The 20,652-nt window shown below is 39.9% G+C and overlaps 1 protein-coding gene and 6 non-coding genes across 8 annotated transcripts in view; all 7 read right to left on the bottom strand.

Annotated features, from left to right (window-relative positions):
* The window catches only part of LOC133557304 (protoheme IX farnesyltransferase, mitochondrial), a 73,757-nt gene extending 64,273 nt beyond the window's left edge, over window positions 1-9,484 (bottom strand). For both annotated transcript variants that reach the window (XM_061907671.1, XM_061907670.1), the window contains exons 1-4: window positions 9,360-9,484; window positions 2,796-2,941; window positions 2,394-2,724; window positions 1,492-1,616 (exon numbers count right to left, since the gene is read on the bottom strand). In XM_061907671.1, the coding sequence (XP_061763655.1) occupies window positions 1,492-1,616; window positions 2,394-2,724; window positions 2,796-2,941; window positions 9,360-9,390 (633 nt within the window). In that variant the 5' untranslated portion in view covers window positions 9,391-9,484. The remainder of the gene's footprint in view (window positions 1-1,491; window positions 1,617-2,393; window positions 2,725-2,795; window positions 2,942-9,359) is intronic.
* Window positions 9,485-15,996: 6,512 nt separating this feature from the next.
* Window positions 15,997-16,069, bottom strand: trnar-ccu (transfer RNA arginine (anticodon CCU)). The gene has a single exon. It is a non-coding gene; the product is annotated as a tRNA-Arg (tRNA).
* An 846-nt stretch (window positions 16,070-16,915) lies between these two features.
* trnar-ccu (transfer RNA arginine (anticodon CCU)) lies at window positions 16,916-16,988 on the bottom strand. Its single transcript has one exon. It is a non-coding gene; the product is annotated as a tRNA-Arg (tRNA).
* Window positions 16,989-17,600: 612 nt separating this feature from the next.
* Window positions 17,601-17,673, bottom strand: trnar-ccu (transfer RNA arginine (anticodon CCU)). The gene has a single exon. It is a non-coding gene; the product is annotated as a tRNA-Arg (tRNA).
* Window positions 17,674-18,554: 881 nt separating this feature from the next.
* On the bottom strand, window positions 18,555-18,627 carry trnar-ccu (transfer RNA arginine (anticodon CCU)). The gene has a single exon. It is a non-coding gene; the product is annotated as a tRNA-Arg (tRNA).
* A 925-nt stretch (window positions 18,628-19,552) lies between these two features.
* Window positions 19,553-19,625, bottom strand: trnar-ccu (transfer RNA arginine (anticodon CCU)). Its single transcript has one exon. It is a non-coding gene; the product is annotated as a tRNA-Arg (tRNA).
* Window positions 19,626-20,237: 612 nt separating this feature from the next.
* Window positions 20,238-20,310, bottom strand: trnar-ccu (transfer RNA arginine (anticodon CCU)). Its single transcript has one exon. It is a non-coding gene; the product is annotated as a tRNA-Arg (tRNA).
* Between the last annotated feature and the right edge of the window lie 342 nt (window positions 20,311-20,652).

Raw genomic sequence — 20,652 nt, 5'->3', positions numbered from 1 at the left:
TGACCAAATATGTCTGATTAGCACATAAGTCAACAACATCAACAACACATTTAGTTGACTTAATGGTTGCAAATGCATCTGCAGGTTATCCATACATCTCTGTGCCATGTCTGTCTTAGCATCGCCGGTCAAATGTGAAAACACTCTGGCACATTCAATGGGGGTCTGGCGGCAGATTTCTTGCCAGTGGTGCAACTTGAATCCCTCCCTGTTAGTGTTGTTACACCCTCCGACAACACACCCACCAGGCGTGATGTCTCCAAGGTTCCAAAAAATAGTCGAAAAAACGGAAAATAACAGAGCTGAGACCTGGTCTTTGTAATGTGAAAATGAATATGGCGGCTGTGTTACCTCGGTGACGTCACGTTCTGACGTCATCGCTAAAAGACCGATAAACAGAAAGGCGTTTAATTTGCCAAAATTCACCCGTTTAGAGTTCGGAAATCGGTTGAAAAAATACATGGTCTTTTTTCTGCAACATCAAGGTATATATTGACGCTTACATAGGTTTGGGGATAATGTTCCCTTTTAAAGAACTCGAAAAATTCCCGGTTTCCCGGAAATTCTGTAATAGGCGAGGTTAATTATATTTATATAGCGCTTTTTCTCTAGTGACTCAAAGCGCTTCACATAGTGAAACCCAATATCTAATTTATACATTTAAACCAGAGTGGGTGGTACTGGGAGCAGGTGGGTAAAGTGTCTTGCCCAGGGACACAACGGCAATGACTAGGATGGCGGAAGCGGGGATCGAACCTGCAACTCTCAAGTTGCTGGCACGGCTGCTCTACCAACCGAGCTATACCGCCCCGTAATACCATTGGTCAATTAGAAAAACTGTTACTACTTCAACATTTCTTGACCGATTTAAACAATTCCAACAACAACCAATTCAGCTCATTCAGTACAATCATGCTCCTTATCGTTTTCTAAAATATCCCACTTTACCCAAAATTCCCAAATGTCCAGGACGTTCCCATTGAAATGAATGGGGACCTTTTCCCAAGTTGCACAATTCCCACATTTGTCCACCTATTTAAAGCATTCCAACATCAACACATTCCACTCATCCTGGACATTCAAACTAACACTTTCCCAAGTTCCAAACAAAACTCCGGTTTTCCTGGAATTTCAAACTTTTTAACATTGAAACTAAAAAAAAGAGGTTTCTGGATAGCCACAGTTGGGTCCTGGAATTGATCATTTGTATTTATTTTTTTTGTTAAAAGGAAAAATTACTCCGTACAGGAATTACTTTGAAAAACACTATGCAGGATGAGGTGGCGACTTTTCCAGGATGTACCCCGCTTTCCACATGAATGCGGCTGAGATAAGCTCCAGCCAACCCTGCGACCCCGAAAGGGACGAGCGGTAGAAAAATGGATGGATGGAACTATGCAGGATATGAATTGTGTTCCATGACAGACACGCGTAAAAAGTATGTTTGCTGTGTTCAGGCAGCCATGACAGGGATTTGACCTCATTGCTTACCTGGTTTATGGAGTTGGCTGCACAGGAGGCCAGACCCGTTCCCAGGCACGACACCGAGAAGATGAGGGGGTCAAAGGGCACCGGGGCCATTGCGTAACCAGCAGCCGCAGTCATAACCACGAGTGCTGAAATGTAGAGATAATTAGTAGGGATGCACCGAAATGAAAATTTGTGGCCGAAGCCGAATAAAATTTAAACACTTGGCCGAAGGCCGAATACCGAATACTGAATGCAGTTTTTCACAATTTTTTTAATATTGCATAAATAGCCTAGAATAAGTATTTAGACAGGTTTTTCAAATAAAGTAATTTTTTATTGAATATTGACATTTTTTTAATATTCCAGTAGCCTTTGCTTTTCAAAAAAAGCACAGTTTTTCATTTATATTAGGCCTTCAAACAAAACATGCATTCCAAAAAAAAATAAAGTGCATTAAAGTGGATAAACCCACAACAAATGAATTATTGCCCTTTTGGCAAAAGTCTGCTTAGCCACAGTAGATATGCTAATAATGTAAACAGAAGGCTTAAGTAAATCTCAATAAGTGTGTGCTTGTAACCTCATACACTTATACAGGTAGCCTACACAACAGGCTAATAATGTAAACAGAGGCCCCACTAAATCTCAATAAGTGTGTGCTTGTAACCTCATACACTTATACAGGTACACAACATATCCCAACGTCACTGCACGTTGGTTGATTGCGTCACCGGGTCCAAAAAATGCGTCACACGCCACTATTCGGCCTTGTTTTTAACTCATTCCGCCGAAGGCCGAATGTGGCTTTTTTTGCCTTATTCGGCCGAATATATTCGGTTACCGATTAATCGGTGCGTCCCTAATAATTAGTCATAAATACACAAATAGAATAACAGAGTTTTTAGATCGTGTGTGCGCTCTACCTGTGAGTTTTATTTTGCTGAGCCGGGCGTAGACGTCCGGCAGGTCGGCCACGTCCACCTTCAGCTGCTTCCACTGTCGGTCCAGACGAGCTTCACGGGCCTTGTCCATCTCCACGTAAACGTGGGGCGTCTCCTGCGAGGTTTCGGTGGCCACACCGGACGTTTCCGGGGCGACTGAGACGGAGGTTTCCTCTGCAACCGGCGACTGGATGACGGGAACTCTCTGGACCTGCCTTTCGACGGCATCGTGGGCCTCGTCCACCACGGAGAGCGCGGGGGCCTGCTTGGGGGCGACGCGCTGGTGGAGCTCTCCGACGTTCTTGGCCACATACTGCGGGGAACACACACCTGTTCAGCAGGTGTAATCATAAAGACTGGAGGAAGGAGCACCCTGGTGTCTACCTGCCGTTTCAGGAAGATGAGATGCTGATAGGTCAGCCAGTGTGACGGCTCTCTTCTGTGCAGCTGGAGGAGGCTGCGAGCGGTCTGGTTGCATCGCGGCCCATGATGGCCCACCAGTTTTTGTTGTATGCTTACTCCAAACAAACCTGCAAAAAACAAACAGGACTAATCCTTAGAGTTACACACACACAAACAGTTGTAACTTACTGACAAAAAACATAAACCCTAAACTGAACATGGTCCATTTTATCAATGCTACAAGTGTGCGGAGTACTGTTGTGTTTATCAATTAAGCGAAAGCCCATCCATCCATCTTCTTCCGCTTATCAGAGGCCGGGTCGCGGGGGCAACAGCCTAAGCAGGGAAACCCAGACTTCCCTCTCCCCAGCCACTTCGTCTAGCTCTTCCTGGGGGATCCCGAGGCGTTCCCAGGCCAGCCGGGAGACATAGTCTTCCCAATGTGTCCTGGGTCTTCCCCGTGGCCTCCTACCGGTTGGACGTGCCCTAAATGCCTCCCTAGGGAGGCGTTCGGGTGGCATCCTGACCAGATGCCCGAACCACCTCATCTGGCTCCTCTCGATGTGAAGGAGCAGCGGCTTTACGTTGAGTTCCTCCCGGATGGCAGAGCTTCTCACCCTATCTCTAAGGGAGAGACCCACCACACGGCGGAGGAAACTCATTTGGGCCGCTTGTACACGTGATCTTATCCTTTCGGTCATGACCCAAAGCTCATGACCATAGGTGAGGATGGGAACGTAGATCGACCGGTAAATTGAGAGCTTTGCCTTCCGGCTCAGCTCCTTCTTCACCACAACAGATCGGTACAACGTCCGCATTACTGAAGAGGCCGCACCGATCCGCCTGTCGATCTCACAATCCACTCTTCCCCCACTCGTGAACAAGACTCCTAGGTACTTGAGCTCCTCTACTTGGGGCAGGGTCTCCTCCCCAACCCGGAGATGGCATTCCACCCTTTACCAGGCGAGAACCATGGACTCGGACTTGGAGGTGCTGATTCTCATTCCGGTCGCTTCACACTCGGCTGCAAACCGATCCAGCGAGAGCTGAAGATCCTGGTCAGATGAAGCCATCAGGACCACATCATCTGCAAAAAGCAGAGACCTAATCCCGCGGCCACCAAACCGGAACCCCTAAACGCCTTGACTGCGCCTAGAAATTCTGTCCATAAAGGTTGTGAACAGAATGGGTGACAAAGGACAGCCTTGGCGGAGTCCAACCCTCACTGGAAATGTGTTCGACTTACTGCCGGCAATGCGGACCAAGCTCTGGCACTGATCATACAGGGAGCAGACCGCCACAATAAGACAGTCCGATACCCCATACTCTCTGAGCACTCCCCACGGGACTTCCCGAGGGACACGGTCGAATGCCTTCTCCAAGTCCACAAAGCACATGTAGACTGGTTGGGCAAACTCCCATGCACCCTCAAGAACCCTGCCGAGAGTATAGAGCTGGTCCACAGTTCCACGACCAGGACGAAAACCACACTGTTCCTCCTGAATCCGAGGTTCGACTATCCGGCGTAGCCTCCTCTCCAGTACACCTGAATAAACCTTACCGGGAAGGCTGAGGAGTGTGATCCCACGATAGTTGGAGGACACCATCCGGTCCCCCTTCTTGAAGGGAGGAACCACCACCCCGATTATAAATTAAGCGAAAGCAAAACTCAAAAATATTTAGCTTTCAGTCACAGAGAGGGTCTTATATTTAGATCAGGGGTGTCCAAACTTTATGCTTTGGAGGCCGCACTGGGCTAAAAATTATATTTTCGAAATAAAAGCGACCACAATTAGTTACAGGATCATACAATAAAATATAATACCTAATAGACCAGAGGTAGGGAACCTATGGCTCTTTTGATGACTGCATCTGGCTCTCGGATAAATCTTAGCTGACATTGCTTAACAAGGTAAGTAATGAATAATTCCGCTGGTAATCACAGTGTCACAAATATAAAACGTTCTCCATCCATCCATCCATTTCCTACCGCTTATTCCCTTTTGGTGTCGCTTGGGGGGGGGGGCTGGTGCCTATCTCAGCTACAATCATTCTCATGCATTTTAATCCATCCATCTGTTAATGGTAAGAATTATTTTTATTTATTGTTTGTTAGCTTCAGAATAACAATGTTATTAAAAAGAATAAGAGACTTATTATTCTCTAAAGATGTTGGTCTTACATAAAAATGCACGCATTTAGTTGTATTCAGTGTTTAAAAAAATATCATATGGCTCTCACGGAAATACTTTTTAAAATATTGGGCTTGTATGGCTCTATCCGCCAAAAAGGTTCCCGACCCCTGTAATAGACCAATAATAATATGGTTAAGAAATATTGATGTAAAGGGTAGGTGTCGCGCTGTTTTCTGTTTTGACATGTTCTATCTACACTTCTGTTTAAATGTAATAATCACTTATTCTTCTCTTCTTTGATACTTTACATTAGTTTTGATTGATACCGTAAATTTGGGTATCAATCCGATACCAAGTCGTTACAGATTCATACAAAGTCCTCATGTGTCCAGGGACATTACTCCTGAGCTTATAATCATAACATACATTTTATAAAAACAAAAAAAAGATGTTGTGATGCCAAAAAATAGACGTAATCATAGTAGAAATTACTAGATACGCTACTGTACTTGACATCATAGCAGTGGATGTTAGATATCGATCCACCAATGGTTTACATTTTGATGCCGGTGAGCTACAACACACAGGAATTGCTTCACTATGGCCGCTCCTTGTGTAATTGTTAGGGTTGTCCCCATACCAATACTTTAGTACCGGTACCAAAATGTATTTCTATACTTATCTAAATAAAGGGGACCACAAAAAATGTCATTATTGTTTTAATTTGAACAAAACGTCTTAGGGTACATAAAACATATGTTTATTATGTCATTTAGTCCTTAAATAAAAATGTTGAACATACTAGACAACTTGACTTTTAGTAAATAAATAAAGGCTCCTGATTAGTCTGCCTATGTATGCAGTGACATATTGTGTAATTTATCTACATATTATTTTGTCAAAATTATGAGGGACAAAGTGTAAGAATTAATTATTAATCCACTTGTTCATTTACTGTGTGACGTCATTACAAAGTCACTGAAAAACATTGTGTGACGTCATAACAATGTCACCGTACAGCATTGTGTTACGTCATAACAATGTCAAAGTAAAACATTCTGTGATGTCATAACAATGACACTGTAAAACATTCTGTGATGTCACAACAATGTAACTGTAAAACATTCTGTGATGTCATAACAATGTCACTGTAAAACATTGTGTGACGTCATAACAATTTCACCGTAAAACATTTCGCTACGTCATAAAAAGGTCACCTTAAACACTGCGTTACGTCATAAAAAAGTCACCTTAAACACACCTTAAACACTGTGTGACGTCATTACAAAGTCACTGAAAAACACTGGGTGACGTCATACAGTCACCTTAAACACTGGGTGACGTCATTACAAAGTAATCTTAAACACTGTGTGACGTCATAACAACGTCATCTTAAACACTGTGTGACGTCATAACTAAGTCACCTTAAACGCTGTGTGACGTCATAACAAAGTCACATTAAACGCTGTGTGACGTCATAACTCAGTCACCTTAAACGCTGTGTGACGTCATAACAAAGTCACCTTAAACGCTGTGTCACGTCATAACTCAGTCACCTTAAACGCTGCGTGACGTCATAACAACGTCATCTTAAACACTGTGTGACGTCATAACTCAGTCACCTTAAACACTGTGTGACGCCATAACTCAGTCACCTTAAACACTGTGTGACGCCATAACTCAGTCACCTTAAACACTGCGTGACGTCATAACGTCACCTTAAACGCTGTGTGACGCCATAACTCAGTCACCTTAAACGCTGTGTGACGCCATAACTCAGTCACCTTAAACGCTGTGTGACGTCATAACTCAGTCACCTTAAACGCTGGGTGACGCCATAACTCAGTCACCTTAAACGCTGTGTGACGCCATAACTCAGTCACCTTAAACGCTGTGTGACGCCATAACTCAGTCACCTTAAACGCTGGGTGACGCCATAACTCAGTCACCTTAAACGCTGTGTGACGCCATAACTCAGTCACCTTAAACGCTGGGTGACGCCATAACTCAGTCACCTTAAACGCTGTGTGACGCCATAACTCAGTCACCTTAAACACTGTGTGACGCCATAACTCAGTCACCTTAAACGCTGTGTGACGTCATAACTCAGTCACCTTAAACGCTGTGTGACGCCATAACTCAGTCACCTTAAACACTGTGTGACGCCATAACTCAGTCACCTTAAACACTGTGTGACGCCATAACTCAGTCACCTTAAACACTGTGTGACATCATAACTCAGTCACCTTAAACACTGTGTGACGTCATAACTGAGTCACCTTAAACGCTGTGTGACGCCATAACTCAGTCACCTTAAACACTGTGTGACGCCAAAACTCAGTCACCTTAAACACTGTGTGACGTCATAACTCAGTCACCTTAAACACTGTGTGGCGCCATAACTCAGTCACCTTAAACACTGTGTGACGCCATAACTCAGTCACCTTAAACGTTGTGTGACGTCATAACAAAGTCACCTTAAACACTGCGTGACGCCATAACTCAGTCACCTTAAACACTGTGTGACGCCATAACTCAGTCACCTTAAACACTGTGTGACGCCATAACTCAGTCACCTTAAACGCTGTGTGACGCCATAACTCAGTCACCTTAAACACTGTGTGACGCCATAACTCAGTCACCTTAAACGCTGCGTGACGTCATAACAACGTCACCTTAAACACTGTGTGACGCCATAACTCAGTCACCTTAAACGCTGTGTGACGTCATAACAACGTCACCTTAAACACTGTGTGACGTCATAACTCAGTCACCTTAAACACTGTGTGACGCCATAACTCAGTCACCTTAAACGCTGTGTGACGTCATAACAAAGTCACCTTAAACGTTGGGTGGCGTCATAACTAAGTCATCTTAAACGCTGTGTGACGTCATAACAAAGTCACCTTAAACGCTGTGTGACATCATAACAAAGTCACCTTAAACACTTGGGTGACGTCATAACAAAGTCACCTTAAACGCTGGGTGACGTCATTACTAAGTCACCTTAAACACTGTGTGACGTCAAAACAACGTCATCTTAAACACTGTGTGACGTCATAACTAAGTCATCTTAAACGCTGTGTGACGTCATAACAAAGTCACCTTAAACGCTGGGTGACGTCATAACAAAGTCACCTTAAACACTGGGTGATGTCATAACAAAGTCACTTTAAACGCTGGGTGACGTCATAACAAAGTCACCTTAAACACTGCGTGAAGTCATTACAAAGTCACTAAAAAACAGTGTGACGTCATAACAAAGTCACCTTAAACACTGCGTGACGTCATTACTAAGTCACCTTAAACACTGTGTGACGTCATAACTAAGTCACCTTAAACGCTGTGTGACGTCATTACAAAGTCACCTTAAACACTGGGTGACGTCAAAACTAAGTCACCTTAAACACTGCGTGACGTCATAACTAAGTCACCTTAAACACTGTGTGACGTCATAACAAAGTCGCCTTAAACGCTGGGTGACGTCATAACAAAGTCACCTTAAACACTGGGTGACGTCAAAACAAAGTCACCTTAAACACTGTGTGACGTCAAAACAAAGTCACCTTAAACGCTGTGTGACGTCATAACAAAGTCACCTTAAACGCTGGGTGACGTCATAACAAAGTCACCTTAAACACTGGGTGACGTCATAACAAAGTCACCTTAAACGCTGGGTGACGTCATAACAAGGTCACCTTAAACACTGCGTGACGTCATTACAAAGTCACTAAAAAACAGTGTGACGTCATAACAAAGTTACCTTAAACACTGCGTGACGTCATTACTAAGTCACCTTAAACACTGTGTGACGTCATAACTAAGTCACCTTAAACGCTGTGTGACGTCATTACAAAGTCACCTTAAACACTGGGTGATGTCATAACAAAGTCGCCTTAAACGCTGGGTGACGTCATAACAAAGCCACCTTAAACACTGGGTGACGTCATTACAAAGTTACTGAAAAACATAGTGTGAGGTCATAACAAAGTCACCTTAAATACTGGGTGACGTCATAACAAAGTCCTCTTAAACACAATGTGACGTCGTAACAAAGTCACCTTAAACACTGGGTGACGTCATAACAAAGTCACCTTAAACGCTGGGTGACGTCATAACAAAGCCACGTTAAACACTGGGTGACGTAATAATAAAGTCACCTTAAACACTGGGTGACGTCATAACTAAGTCACCTTAAACACTGGGTGACGTCATAACAAAGTCCTCTTAAACACAATGTGACGTCACAAGGGCGCATCAAGCCCAAAACATTCTTCTTTGGTAACAAGCTAATGCTAACGAGCTAGCTGTCTAGCATCCCCGCGCCCTCCACGCTCGGTGGCCTCCCCCCCCAAAGGCAGCACGGACGGTGATGTTGCACAACAGTCGGTGTTTTGTCAGCCAGAATTACCTGTGAGTCGACTACATGGCGTCTTAAACATGTTCTCGGCTCCTTCGACCTCCTTCACACGGAGCGCGTCGCCATCTTGACCTGACCCGGTGGCGGGAAGGGGAGTACTTCCGGGGCGACAACACGTCACGTGATCGGGAAAACAAATTAAACAGCTTTAAAAAGATAAACACATTCACATGATGAAATGTGTTTTTTTTTCCAAAATGGAAAAATTACACAGGAATAATAATTCTAAAAAAATATATTTTATTAATATACTAAGTAAAGTAAATATCTTGGAATTTAGCTTTTAGAACACAATTATTCTGTTTTCATATTTACAGTGAACCATTTTTTTGCAATGTTGTATTTGTGTGCTTTTGTGTCTTTTTTTTCCATTTACTTATCGCCTTCATTAATGTGCATTGTACGTGACATTGTACGTGACATTTTTTTTTAATATTTTAAAAATAATAACAATTTAAAAATCCTTTATGAATATATGTATTGTATAATACTTCAACAAAATATGAATGTAAGAAATGCAACAATGCAATATTCAGTGTTGACAGCTAGATTTTTTGTGGACATGTTCTAAAAATGTTGTGTTAAAGATTTCATTTTTGTGAAAAAATGTTTAGAATTAAGTTAATGAATTCAGATGGATATATATTACAATATCCAAGGAAGGCACTAAATTGACAAATACTTCTATGTTTAGAAGTCCTTATTTATAATTGAATCACTTGTTTATTTTTCAACAAGTTTTTAGTTACTGTATTTTTATATCTTTTTTTCCAACTAGTTCAAGAAAGACCACTACAAATGAGCAATATTTTGCACTGTTATACAATTGAAAAAATCAGAAATTGATGACATAATGCTGTATTTTGCTTCTTTATCTCTTTTTTTCAACCAAAAATGCTTTGCTGTGATTAGGGGGTACTTGAATTAAAACAATGTTCACAGGGGGTACATCACTGAAAAAGGTTGAAGAACACTGTCCTAGGGTCCACAAAGTCAATACAATTACAAGTAAAAGCATAAAATAAAAACATCAATAAAAAATAAACAAACAATTTACAGTCACACAATAATAATTACCACATAAAAATAACTACACAATACAAAACCAAACAAAATCCTCAACAAGCAAACTAATTTAGAGACTCATATAAAACATTATTTTCCTTTTAAGAACCTGTTTACTTTCAATGCTGGTGAGACAATTTAATAGACATTTAAACTTTGATGAAAAAAATCAAACAGGATGAAGGAAATCTTTAATTTCCTGCCCCTTTAACATTTTAAGTAGTTAATGGATGGCCCGGATTCACAAGCATACAAACCAAATAACTACACCCAAATATAATGAAAACAGACAAAAAAACACACACAAAAAACAACATGTGCAAAACTTCATGAAGTACAAACCGAACAAAAATATAATAATATAGAACTCACCGAATGATACAAAACAAATACAAAACTAGACAACAAATGAGTAAAATAATAAAAACAAAGCAACATCTATACACTTACAGCTGTCCGTGTGATCCTATTGTTCTGTCTGTATATATGTTTTTCAATATTTTATCTCAAAAAAGAGAATTCCATAGTTGAACCCCCACCACTGATACACACATTTGTTTTAAAGTTGTCCTTGAAATGACCTTTTCAGAAGTGATGTACAACATTTTATTGTAAATTGGCTGGCAATGTTTTACTTTTAAACTTAAACATAACACATCATTTCTGTAACTTTACTAGCTCCTGTAGTTTTAATAAACCAGAACTAATAAATAAAGTATTAGTGCAGGGGTCGGGAACCTTTTTGGCTGAGAGAGCAAAGAAGCCAAATATTTTCAAATGTATTTCCCTAAGAGCCATATAATATTTTTTTAGCACTGTACACAACCAAACACGTGCATTTTTAAGTAAAACCAGCATTTCTAGAGTATAATAGGTCTCTTATTCTTTGTAATAACATTGTTATTCTGAAGCTAACTGTGTGGGGGGGTGTGGCCTGCGGGCCTGCAGCAAAGCGGGGTGTTGCCAGGACCGGCCTCAATCAGCGTAGAAGGCCCACCTGGGCCCTTTTATCTAATCAACTGTCGCTCTGTTATAAGCAGCAACCAGGAGGAGAAACGGGGTTTGGGCTGGAGCCAGAGCGCGAGTGAGGACGAAAAAGAAAAAGACAATTGCTGGAAAGCAACTGAGACTCTTATTGAAAAATAAAACAATATTGTAACCCTAAAACAGGCTCTCATGTCGGTGCTCGGTGAGCTGAAGAACCCCCGGAGTTGCAACCTTGTTCATCACCCAGCTCCTCACTTTCAATAACCTTTGTGATGCAGCCCGGGATCTTCGACAATGCTCTCCTAACACAGCAGCATGTTTAGTCAACAAAATCTCACTCACGGTCAGCCGCTGAGAGTTGGGTTTGCATTGTGGATTATCACCGTTTTGTATTTACCATCCAATATAACGTCACAGTTTTGTGATGAAACATTATTTGAGGCAGACCCTTAGCATTTTAAGACTCGCATGCTAGCTGTCTTGCTAATGTTGCTAATATTTTCATTGCTAATCACTATCTGGCCAGCATGCTACCTTTTAGCATTTTAGCATGCTAATTTTTGTTGTTGTTTTTTAAGCAAATTTAGCATATATTTTAGTTCTTCACTAATGCGAACTGTAACCATTTTATTGTTAGCAAGTTAGCATGCCAGCTTTTCAGCCAATTTTGCTAAAATTTTCAATACTTGTCACTATACGGCAAGCATGGTACCATTTAGCATGCTTGTTTTTTGTTTGTTTGACTTTTAGCAAATTTAGCATTTGTACACCTCAGTATCCTACATTTTTGGTATTTCACTAACACTAACTGTAGCATTTTAGCATTGTACTGCTAGCATGCTAGCCTTTTTAGCAAATTTTGCATATATTTTAGTTTTTCACTAATGCGAACTATAACCATTTTATTGTTAGCAAGTTATCATAGTATTGTTAGCATGCCAGCTTTTCAGCCAATTTTGCTCAAATTTTCATTACTTGTCCCTATCTGGCAAGCATGCTACCCTTTAGCATGTTAGTTTTTTGTTTGTTTGTCTTTTAGCAAATGTAGCATTTGTACACCTCAGTATCCTACATTTTTGGTATTTCACTAATGCTAACTGTAGCATTTTAGCATCGTACTGCTAGCATGCTTGCCTTTTTAGCAAATTTTGCCCCATGTTACTTGACGCTATCTGTCCAGCATGCTAACTGTTAGCATTTAGGTTTGGCCTAGGCTCTTCAGCATTTACACAAAATTTATATCAAAACTGCATTTTCTAGTTCCATCCACACATCCATTTTTTAAACCGCTTGACCCTATATATAAACATATATATATACATATATATTTATTTTTCTTGCTTTTTTGTGGCAACAAAGTCAAAATAATCCCGTCCAATCTCTCCATTTTACAGTTTTTTCCAAGGGTTTTGTGTCCTGGTTTTCTAAAGTCAGGATGCTCCACTTGTGTAGATAATAGTCTATTATTCTCCTCTATACAAGAACCCACAAAAGCCAGCAGAGCTTTACTGTCTTTTGTCCATAAGGTGGACTTCAGAACAGATGGACAACATTGAGTCCTAAACAAAAGGGAAAGTTTGTGAGGTCACTCTCACCCCAAGAGACCTTTGCATTTCTTCAACCTCTGGTGGGGGTCCCAGCATGACGCCCCTGATTGTCGGCCGACACTTCCGCTGCTTCTTGGACAAAAAAAAAAAAGCTGATGAAATGGCCGTAAAAATCCACATCAGGGGACACAAAAGGAGGAAAGGGCTTGAGGACATATGGTGTGTTGCACATGGCAGGGTGAGATCAGCTGGGTTCAAATGTTCTTTCCAGGACACCACACACATTTTAACACTCAAAAGACCTGCGCTCAACATGGAGCTCGAACCCACGACCCTGAGATTAAGAGTCTCATGCTCTACCGACTGAGCTAGCCGGGCTGAGGACAGTACCTCTTCGGTCCCTTTCAGCATGACGCAGGCCCTTTCCCTGATGAGTCCTAGTATAGAATAGAATAAAATACAATAGAATAGAATAGAGAGTACTCTATTGATCCCTGGGGGAAATTCAGCACCACAGTTCGCTCACAATAGACAATAAACACTTTGGTATTTTTTACATGTAAATAATACAGTCTATTATACAGCATTATTCACATGTGAATAACATAAATACAGTCTATTATACAGCATTATTCACATGTGAATAACATAAATGCAGTCTATTATACAGCATTATTCACATTTGAATAATATAAATACAGTCTCTTATACAGCATTATTCACATGTGAATAATATAAATAGTCTGTTATACAGCATTATTCACATGTGAATAATATAGATACAGTCAATTATACAGCATTATTCACATGTGAATAATGTAAATACAGTCTATTATACAGCATTATTCACATGTGAATAATGTAAATACAGTCTATTATGCAGCATTATTCACATGTGAATAATATAAATACAGTGTATTATACAGCATTATTCACATGTGAATAACATAAATACAGTGTATTACACAGCAGTATTCACATGTGAATAATATAAATAGTCTATTATACCGCAATATTCACATGTGTATAACATAAATACAGTCCATTATACAGCATTATTCACATGTGAATAATTTAGATACAGTCTATTATACAGCATTATTCACATGTGAATAATACAAATAGTCTATTATACAGTATTATTCACATGTGAATAACATAATTACAGTGTATTATACAGCATTATTCACATGTGAATAATATAAATACAGTCTATTATACAGCATTATTCACATGTGAATAATATAAATACAGTCTATTATACAGCATTATTCACATGTGAATAACTTAAATACAGTGTATTAAACAGCATTATTCACATGTGAATAACATAAATACAGTGTATTATACAACATTATTCACATGTGAATAATATAAATACAGTCTATTATACAGCATTATTCAAATGTGAATAAAATAAATACAGTCTATTATACAGCATTATTCACATGTGAATAACATAAATACAGTCTAAAAAGGGGGTCCCCAGTCTTCTTTGACTCCATGCCACTGGACCCTGACCCGGATCGGTCAAGGATCGTGTGGTGACTGTCTGTGTACCAGTCTCCCCAAGTTAAACAAAGTCACGCAAAGGCATCCTCCATAAAGGGATACATCCTTACCAGGAGGACCGGCATACAAACCCCCTTTCCATATGAGTTGGGAAATTGTGTTAGATGTAAATATAAACAGAATACAATGATTTGCTAATCCTTTTCAACCCATATTCAGTTGAATATGCTACAAAGACAACATATTTCATGTTCAAACTCATAAACATTTTTTTTTATTAGATGATTTCGGGCCCAGAGAAGCCGGCGACGTTTCTGGATGTTGTTGATAAATGGCTTTCGCTTTGCATAGTAGAGCTTTGATACAGTGCCGTCTGAGGGATGGAAGGTAATGGTCATTCAATGTTGGTTTCCGGCCATGCCGCTTACGTGGAGTGATTTCTCCAGATTCTCTGAATCTTTTGATGATATTATGGAGCGTAGATGTTGAAATCCCTAAATTTCTTGCAATTGCGCTTTGAGAAAGGTTGTTCTTAAACTGTTTGACTATTTGCTCACGCAGTTGTGGACAAAGGGGTGTACCTCGCCCCATCCTTTCTTGTGAAAGACTGAACATTTTTTGGGAAGCTGTTTTTATAGCCAATCATGGCACCCACCTGTTCCCAATTAGCCTGCACACCTGTGGGATGTTCCAAATAAGTGTTTGATGAGCATTTCTCAGCTTTATCAGTATTTATTGCCACCTTTCCCAACTTCTTTGTCACGTGTTGTTAAAGTTAGTGATTATTTGCAGAAAAAAAATGTTTATCAATTTGAACATCAAATATTTAGTCTTTGTAGCATATTCAACTGAATATGTGTTGAAAATGATTTGCAAATCATTGTATTCTGTTTATATTTACATCTAACACAATTTCCCAACTCATATGGAAACGGGGTTCGTACTCGCCTCGAGTGACCACCGATGATGATGATATATAGCGGTATGGTGCTAAACGTCTCACTTACGGTGCTGCTGTACGGCTAAAATCGTTGTGTTTGAGTCCCGCTCGGAGACTACTGTAACTCCTTTGGCGAAAATGACGACGATTTAGCCAAACGTAGTTTTTTTTATGTTATTGTATATTGTACTTTAGACCAATCATTTTAAGATGTTATTACCGTATTTTCCGGACTATAAGGCACACTTAAAATCCTTTTTTTCTCAAAACTTGACAGTGTGCCTTATAACCCGGTGCGCCTAATGTACAGAATAGTTCTGGTTTTGCTTACCGACCTCAAAGCCATTTTATTTGATACATGGTGAAAGGACAAGTGTGACCAGTAGATGGCAGTCAGACATTAGAGATAAATGTAGACTACACCATGATGGCAGTCACACATTAGAGATAAGTGTAGACTACACCATGATGGCAGTCACACATAAGAGATACAGGTGGACTGCATTGTGATGGCAGTCACACATGAGAGATACGTGTAGACTGCAATGTTGGATTCTATTTGTTGAGGAAAAGACAACACCCCAGATGGGACTCGAACCCACAATCCCTGGCTTAGGAGGCCAGTGCCTTATCCATTAGGCCACTGGGGCACACATACAATTCGGACATTCAAGGCAGTTTTATTTCTTCTTTTCAAATTTTTTATCTGTGATTATTTGGTCGGTAGTTAACTCACAATGAATCCCGATTTTTGGTCCGTAGTTAACTCATAATGAATCCCGAATAATCACAGAAAGACGTTTATTTTTATGTCATTGTATATTGTACTTTAGACCAATCATTTTAAGATGTTATTACCGTATTTCCCGGACTATAAGGCACACTTAAAATAAAAAAATTTCCCCAAAACTTGACAGTGTGCCTTACAACCCGGTGCGCCTAATGTACGGATTAATTTTGGTTTTGCTTACCAACCTCGAAGCCATTTTATTTGATACATGGTGAATTGACAAGTGTGACCAGTAGATGGCAGTCACACATTAGAGATACGTGTGGACTGCAATGGTGGCTTCGATTTATTTATTTATTTATTCATGATTAATTGCTTTTGGTCTGTAGTTAACTCATAATGAGTCCCCAATAATCCAGGTAGAAGTTTTATATTTTTATGTTATTGTATATTGTACTTTAGACCAATCATTTTAAGATGTTATTACCGTATTTTCCGGACTACAAGGCACACTTAAAAAACATTTTTTTCCCCTCAAAACTTGACAGTGTGCCTTATAACCCGGTGCGCCTAATGTACGGATTAATTCTGGTTTTGCTTACCAACCTCGAAGCCATTTTATTTGATATATGGTGAATTGACAAGTGTGACCAGTAGATGGCAGTCACACATTAGAGATACATGTAGACTGCAATATGACGGCAGTCACACATAAGAGATACATGTGGACTGCAATGGTGGATTCGATTTGTTGAGGAGAAGACAACACCCCAGATGGGACTCGAACCCACAATCCCTGGCTTAGGAGGCCAGTGCCTTATCCATTAGGCCACTGGGGCACACATTTGACTTTGACATTCAGAACATTTTTATCTATTTTTTTTATGTTTTTATCTGTGATTATTTGGTCGGTAGTTAACTCATAATGAATCCGGAATAATCACAGTAAGACGTTTATTTTTATATTATTGTATATTGTACTTTAGACCAATCATTTTAAGATGTTATTACCGTATTTCCTGGACTATAAGGCGCACTTAAAATCCATTTTTTGTCTCAAAACTTGACAGTGTGCCTTATAACTCGGTGCGCCTAATATACGGAATAATCCTGGTTTTGCTTATCGACCTCAAAGAAATTTTATTTGATACATGGTGAAATGACAAGTGTGACCAGTAGATGGCAGTCAGACATTAGAGATAAGTGTAGACTACACCATGATGGCAGTCACACATAAGAGATACGTGTGGACTGCAATATGATGGCAGTCAACATAAGAGATACAGGTGGATTGCATTATGATGTCAGTCACACATAAGAGATACAGGTGGATTGCATTATGATGGCAGTCACACATAAGAGATACAGGTGGATTGCATTATGATGGCAGTCACACATAAGAGATACGTGTGGACTGCAATGGTGGATTTTGTTTGTTGAAGAAAAGACAACACCCCAGATGGGACTCGAACCCACAATCCCTGGCTTAGGAGGCCAGTGCCTTATCCATTAGGCCACTGGGGCTCACATACAACCTGGACACTCGAAACGATTTTATTTCAATTTTTTTATTTTTTTATCTGTGATTATTTGGTCGGTAGGTAACTCATAATTAATCCCGATTTTTGGTCGGTAGTTAACTTATAATCAATCCCGATTAATCACAGAAAGACGTTTATTTTTATGTTTTTGTATATTGTACTTTAGACCAATCATTTTAAGACGTGATTACCGTATTTCCCGGACTATAAGGCACACTTAAAATACACTTTTTTCCCCAAAACTTGACAGTGTGCCTTATAACCTGGTGTGCCTAATGTACAGAATAATTCTGGTTTTGCTTACCAACCTCGAAGCCATTTTATTTGATACATGGTGAATGGACAAGTGTGACCAGTAGATGGCAGTCACACATTAAAGATACGTGTGGACTGCAATGATGGATTCTATTTATTTATTTATTTGTGATTAATCGCTTTTGGTCTGTAGTTAACTCATAATGAGTCCCCAATAATCCAGGTAGAAGTTTTATATTTTTATGTTATTGTATATTGTACTTTAGACCAATCATTTTAAGATGTTATTACCGTATTTCCCGGACTATAAGGCGCACTTAAAATCCTTTTTTTTCCTCAAAACTTGACAGTGCGCCTTATAACCCGGTGTGCCTAATGTACGGAATAGTTCTGGTTTTGCTTACCGACTTCAAAGCCATTTTATTTGATACGTGGTGAAATGACAAGTGTGACCAGTAGATGGCAGTCACACATTAGAGATACATGTAGACTGCAATATGATGGCAGTCACACATAAAAGATACAGTTGGACTACATTATGATGGCAGTCACACATAAGAGATAGGTGTAGACTGCAATGTTAGATTCTATTTGTTGAGGAAAGGACAACACCCCAGATGGGACTCGAACCCACAATCCCTGGCTTAGGAGGCCAGTGCCTTATCCATTAGGCCACTGGGGCACACAAACAAGGTGGACAATGACAACCATTTTAATTCCATTTTTCAATTTTTTTTATCTGTGATTATTTGGTCGGTAGTTAACTCATAATGAATCCCGATTTTTGGTCGGTAGTTAACTCATAATCAATCCCGAATAATCACAGAAAGACGTTTATTTTTATGTTATTGTATATTGTACTTTAGACCAATTACTTAAAGATGTTATTACCGTATTTCCCGGACTATAAGGCGCACTTAATATCAATTTTTTTTCTCAAAATTTGACAGTGTGCCTTATAACCCGGTGCGCCTAATGTACGGAATAATTCTGGTTTTGCTTACCAACCTCGAAGCCATTTTATTTGATACAGGGTGAATTGACAAGTGTGATCAGTAGATGGCAGTCACACATTAGAGATACGTGTTGACTGCAATGGTGGATTCCATTTATTTATTTATTCGTGATTATTCGTTTTTGGTCCGTAGTTAACTCATAATGAATCCCAAATAATCATAGAAAGAAGTTGTTTTTTTTTAATGTCATTGTATATTGTACTTTAGACCAATCATTTTAAGATGTTATTACCGTATTTCCCGGACTATAAGGCACACTTAAAATCCTTTTTTTTCCTCAAAACTTGACAGTGCGCCTTATAACCCGGTGCGCCTAATGTACGGAATAGTTCTGGTTTTGCTTACCGACTTCAAAGCCATTTTATTTGATACGTGGTGAAATGACAAGTGTGACCAGTAGATGGCAGTCAGACATTAGAGATAAGTGTAGACTACACCATGATGGCAGTCACACATAAGAGATACAAGTGGACTGCATTATGATGGCAGTGACACATAAGAGATACAGGTGGACTGCATTATGATGGCAGTCACACATGAGAGATACGTGTAGACTACAATGGTGGATTTTATTTGTTGAGGAAAAGACAACACCCCAGATGGGACTCGAACCCACAATCCCTGGCTTAGGAGGTCAGTGCCTTATCCATTAGGCCACTGGGGCACACATTTGACTTTGACATTCAGAACATTTTTATCTATTTTTTTTATGTTTTTATCTGTGATTATTTGGTCGGTAGTTAACTCATAATGAATCCGGAATAATCACAGTAAGACGTTTATTTTTATATTATTGTATATTGTACTTTAGACCAATCATTTTAAGATGTTATTACCGTATTTCCTGGACTATAAGGCGCACTTAAAATCCATTTTTTGTCTCAAAACTTGACAGTGTGCCTTATAACTCGGTGCGCCTAATGTACGGAATAATCCTGGTTTTGCTTATCGACCTCAAAGAAATTTTATTTGATACATGGTGAAATGACAAGTGTGACCAGTAGATGGCAGTCAGACATTAGAGATAAGTGTAGACTACACCATGATGGCAGTCACACATAAGAGATACGTGTGGACTGCAATATGATGGCAGTCAACATAAGAGATACAGGTGGATTGCATTATGATGTCAGTCACACATAAGAGATACAGGTGGATTGCATTATGATGGCAGTCACACATAAGAGATACAGGTGGATTGCATTATGATGGCAGTCACACATAAGAGATACGTGTGGACTGCAATGGTGGATTTTGTTTGTTGAAGAAAAGACAACACCCCAGATGGGACTCGAACCCACAATCCCTGGCTTAGGAGGCCAGTGCCTTATCCATTAGGCCACTGGGGCTCACATACAACCTGGACACTCGAAACGATTTTATTTCAATTTTTTTATTTTTTTATCTGTGATTATTTGGTCGGTAGGTAACTCATAATTAATCCCGATTTTTGGTCGGTAGTTAACTTATAATCAATCCCGATTAATCACAGAAAGACGTTTATTTTTATGTTTTTGTATATTGTACTTTAGACCAATCATTTTAAGACGTGATTACCGTATTTCCCGGACTATAAGGCACACTTAAAATAATTTTTTCCCCCCAAAACTTGACAGTGTGCCTTATAACCCGGTGCGCCTAATGTACGGATTAATTCTGGTTTTGCTTACCAACATCGAAGTCATTTTATT

This window comes from Nerophis ophidion, linkage group LG08 (genome assembly GCF_033978795.1).
Source record: "Nerophis ophidion isolate RoL-2023_Sa linkage group LG08, RoL_Noph_v1.0, whole genome shotgun sequence".
Taxonomy (NCBI): Eukaryota; Metazoa; Chordata; class Actinopteri; order Syngnathiformes; family Syngnathidae; genus Nerophis; species Nerophis ophidion.
The sequence above is the reverse complement of the archived record's forward strand: the minus strand, read 5'-3'. Positions and strand labels throughout refer to the sequence as shown.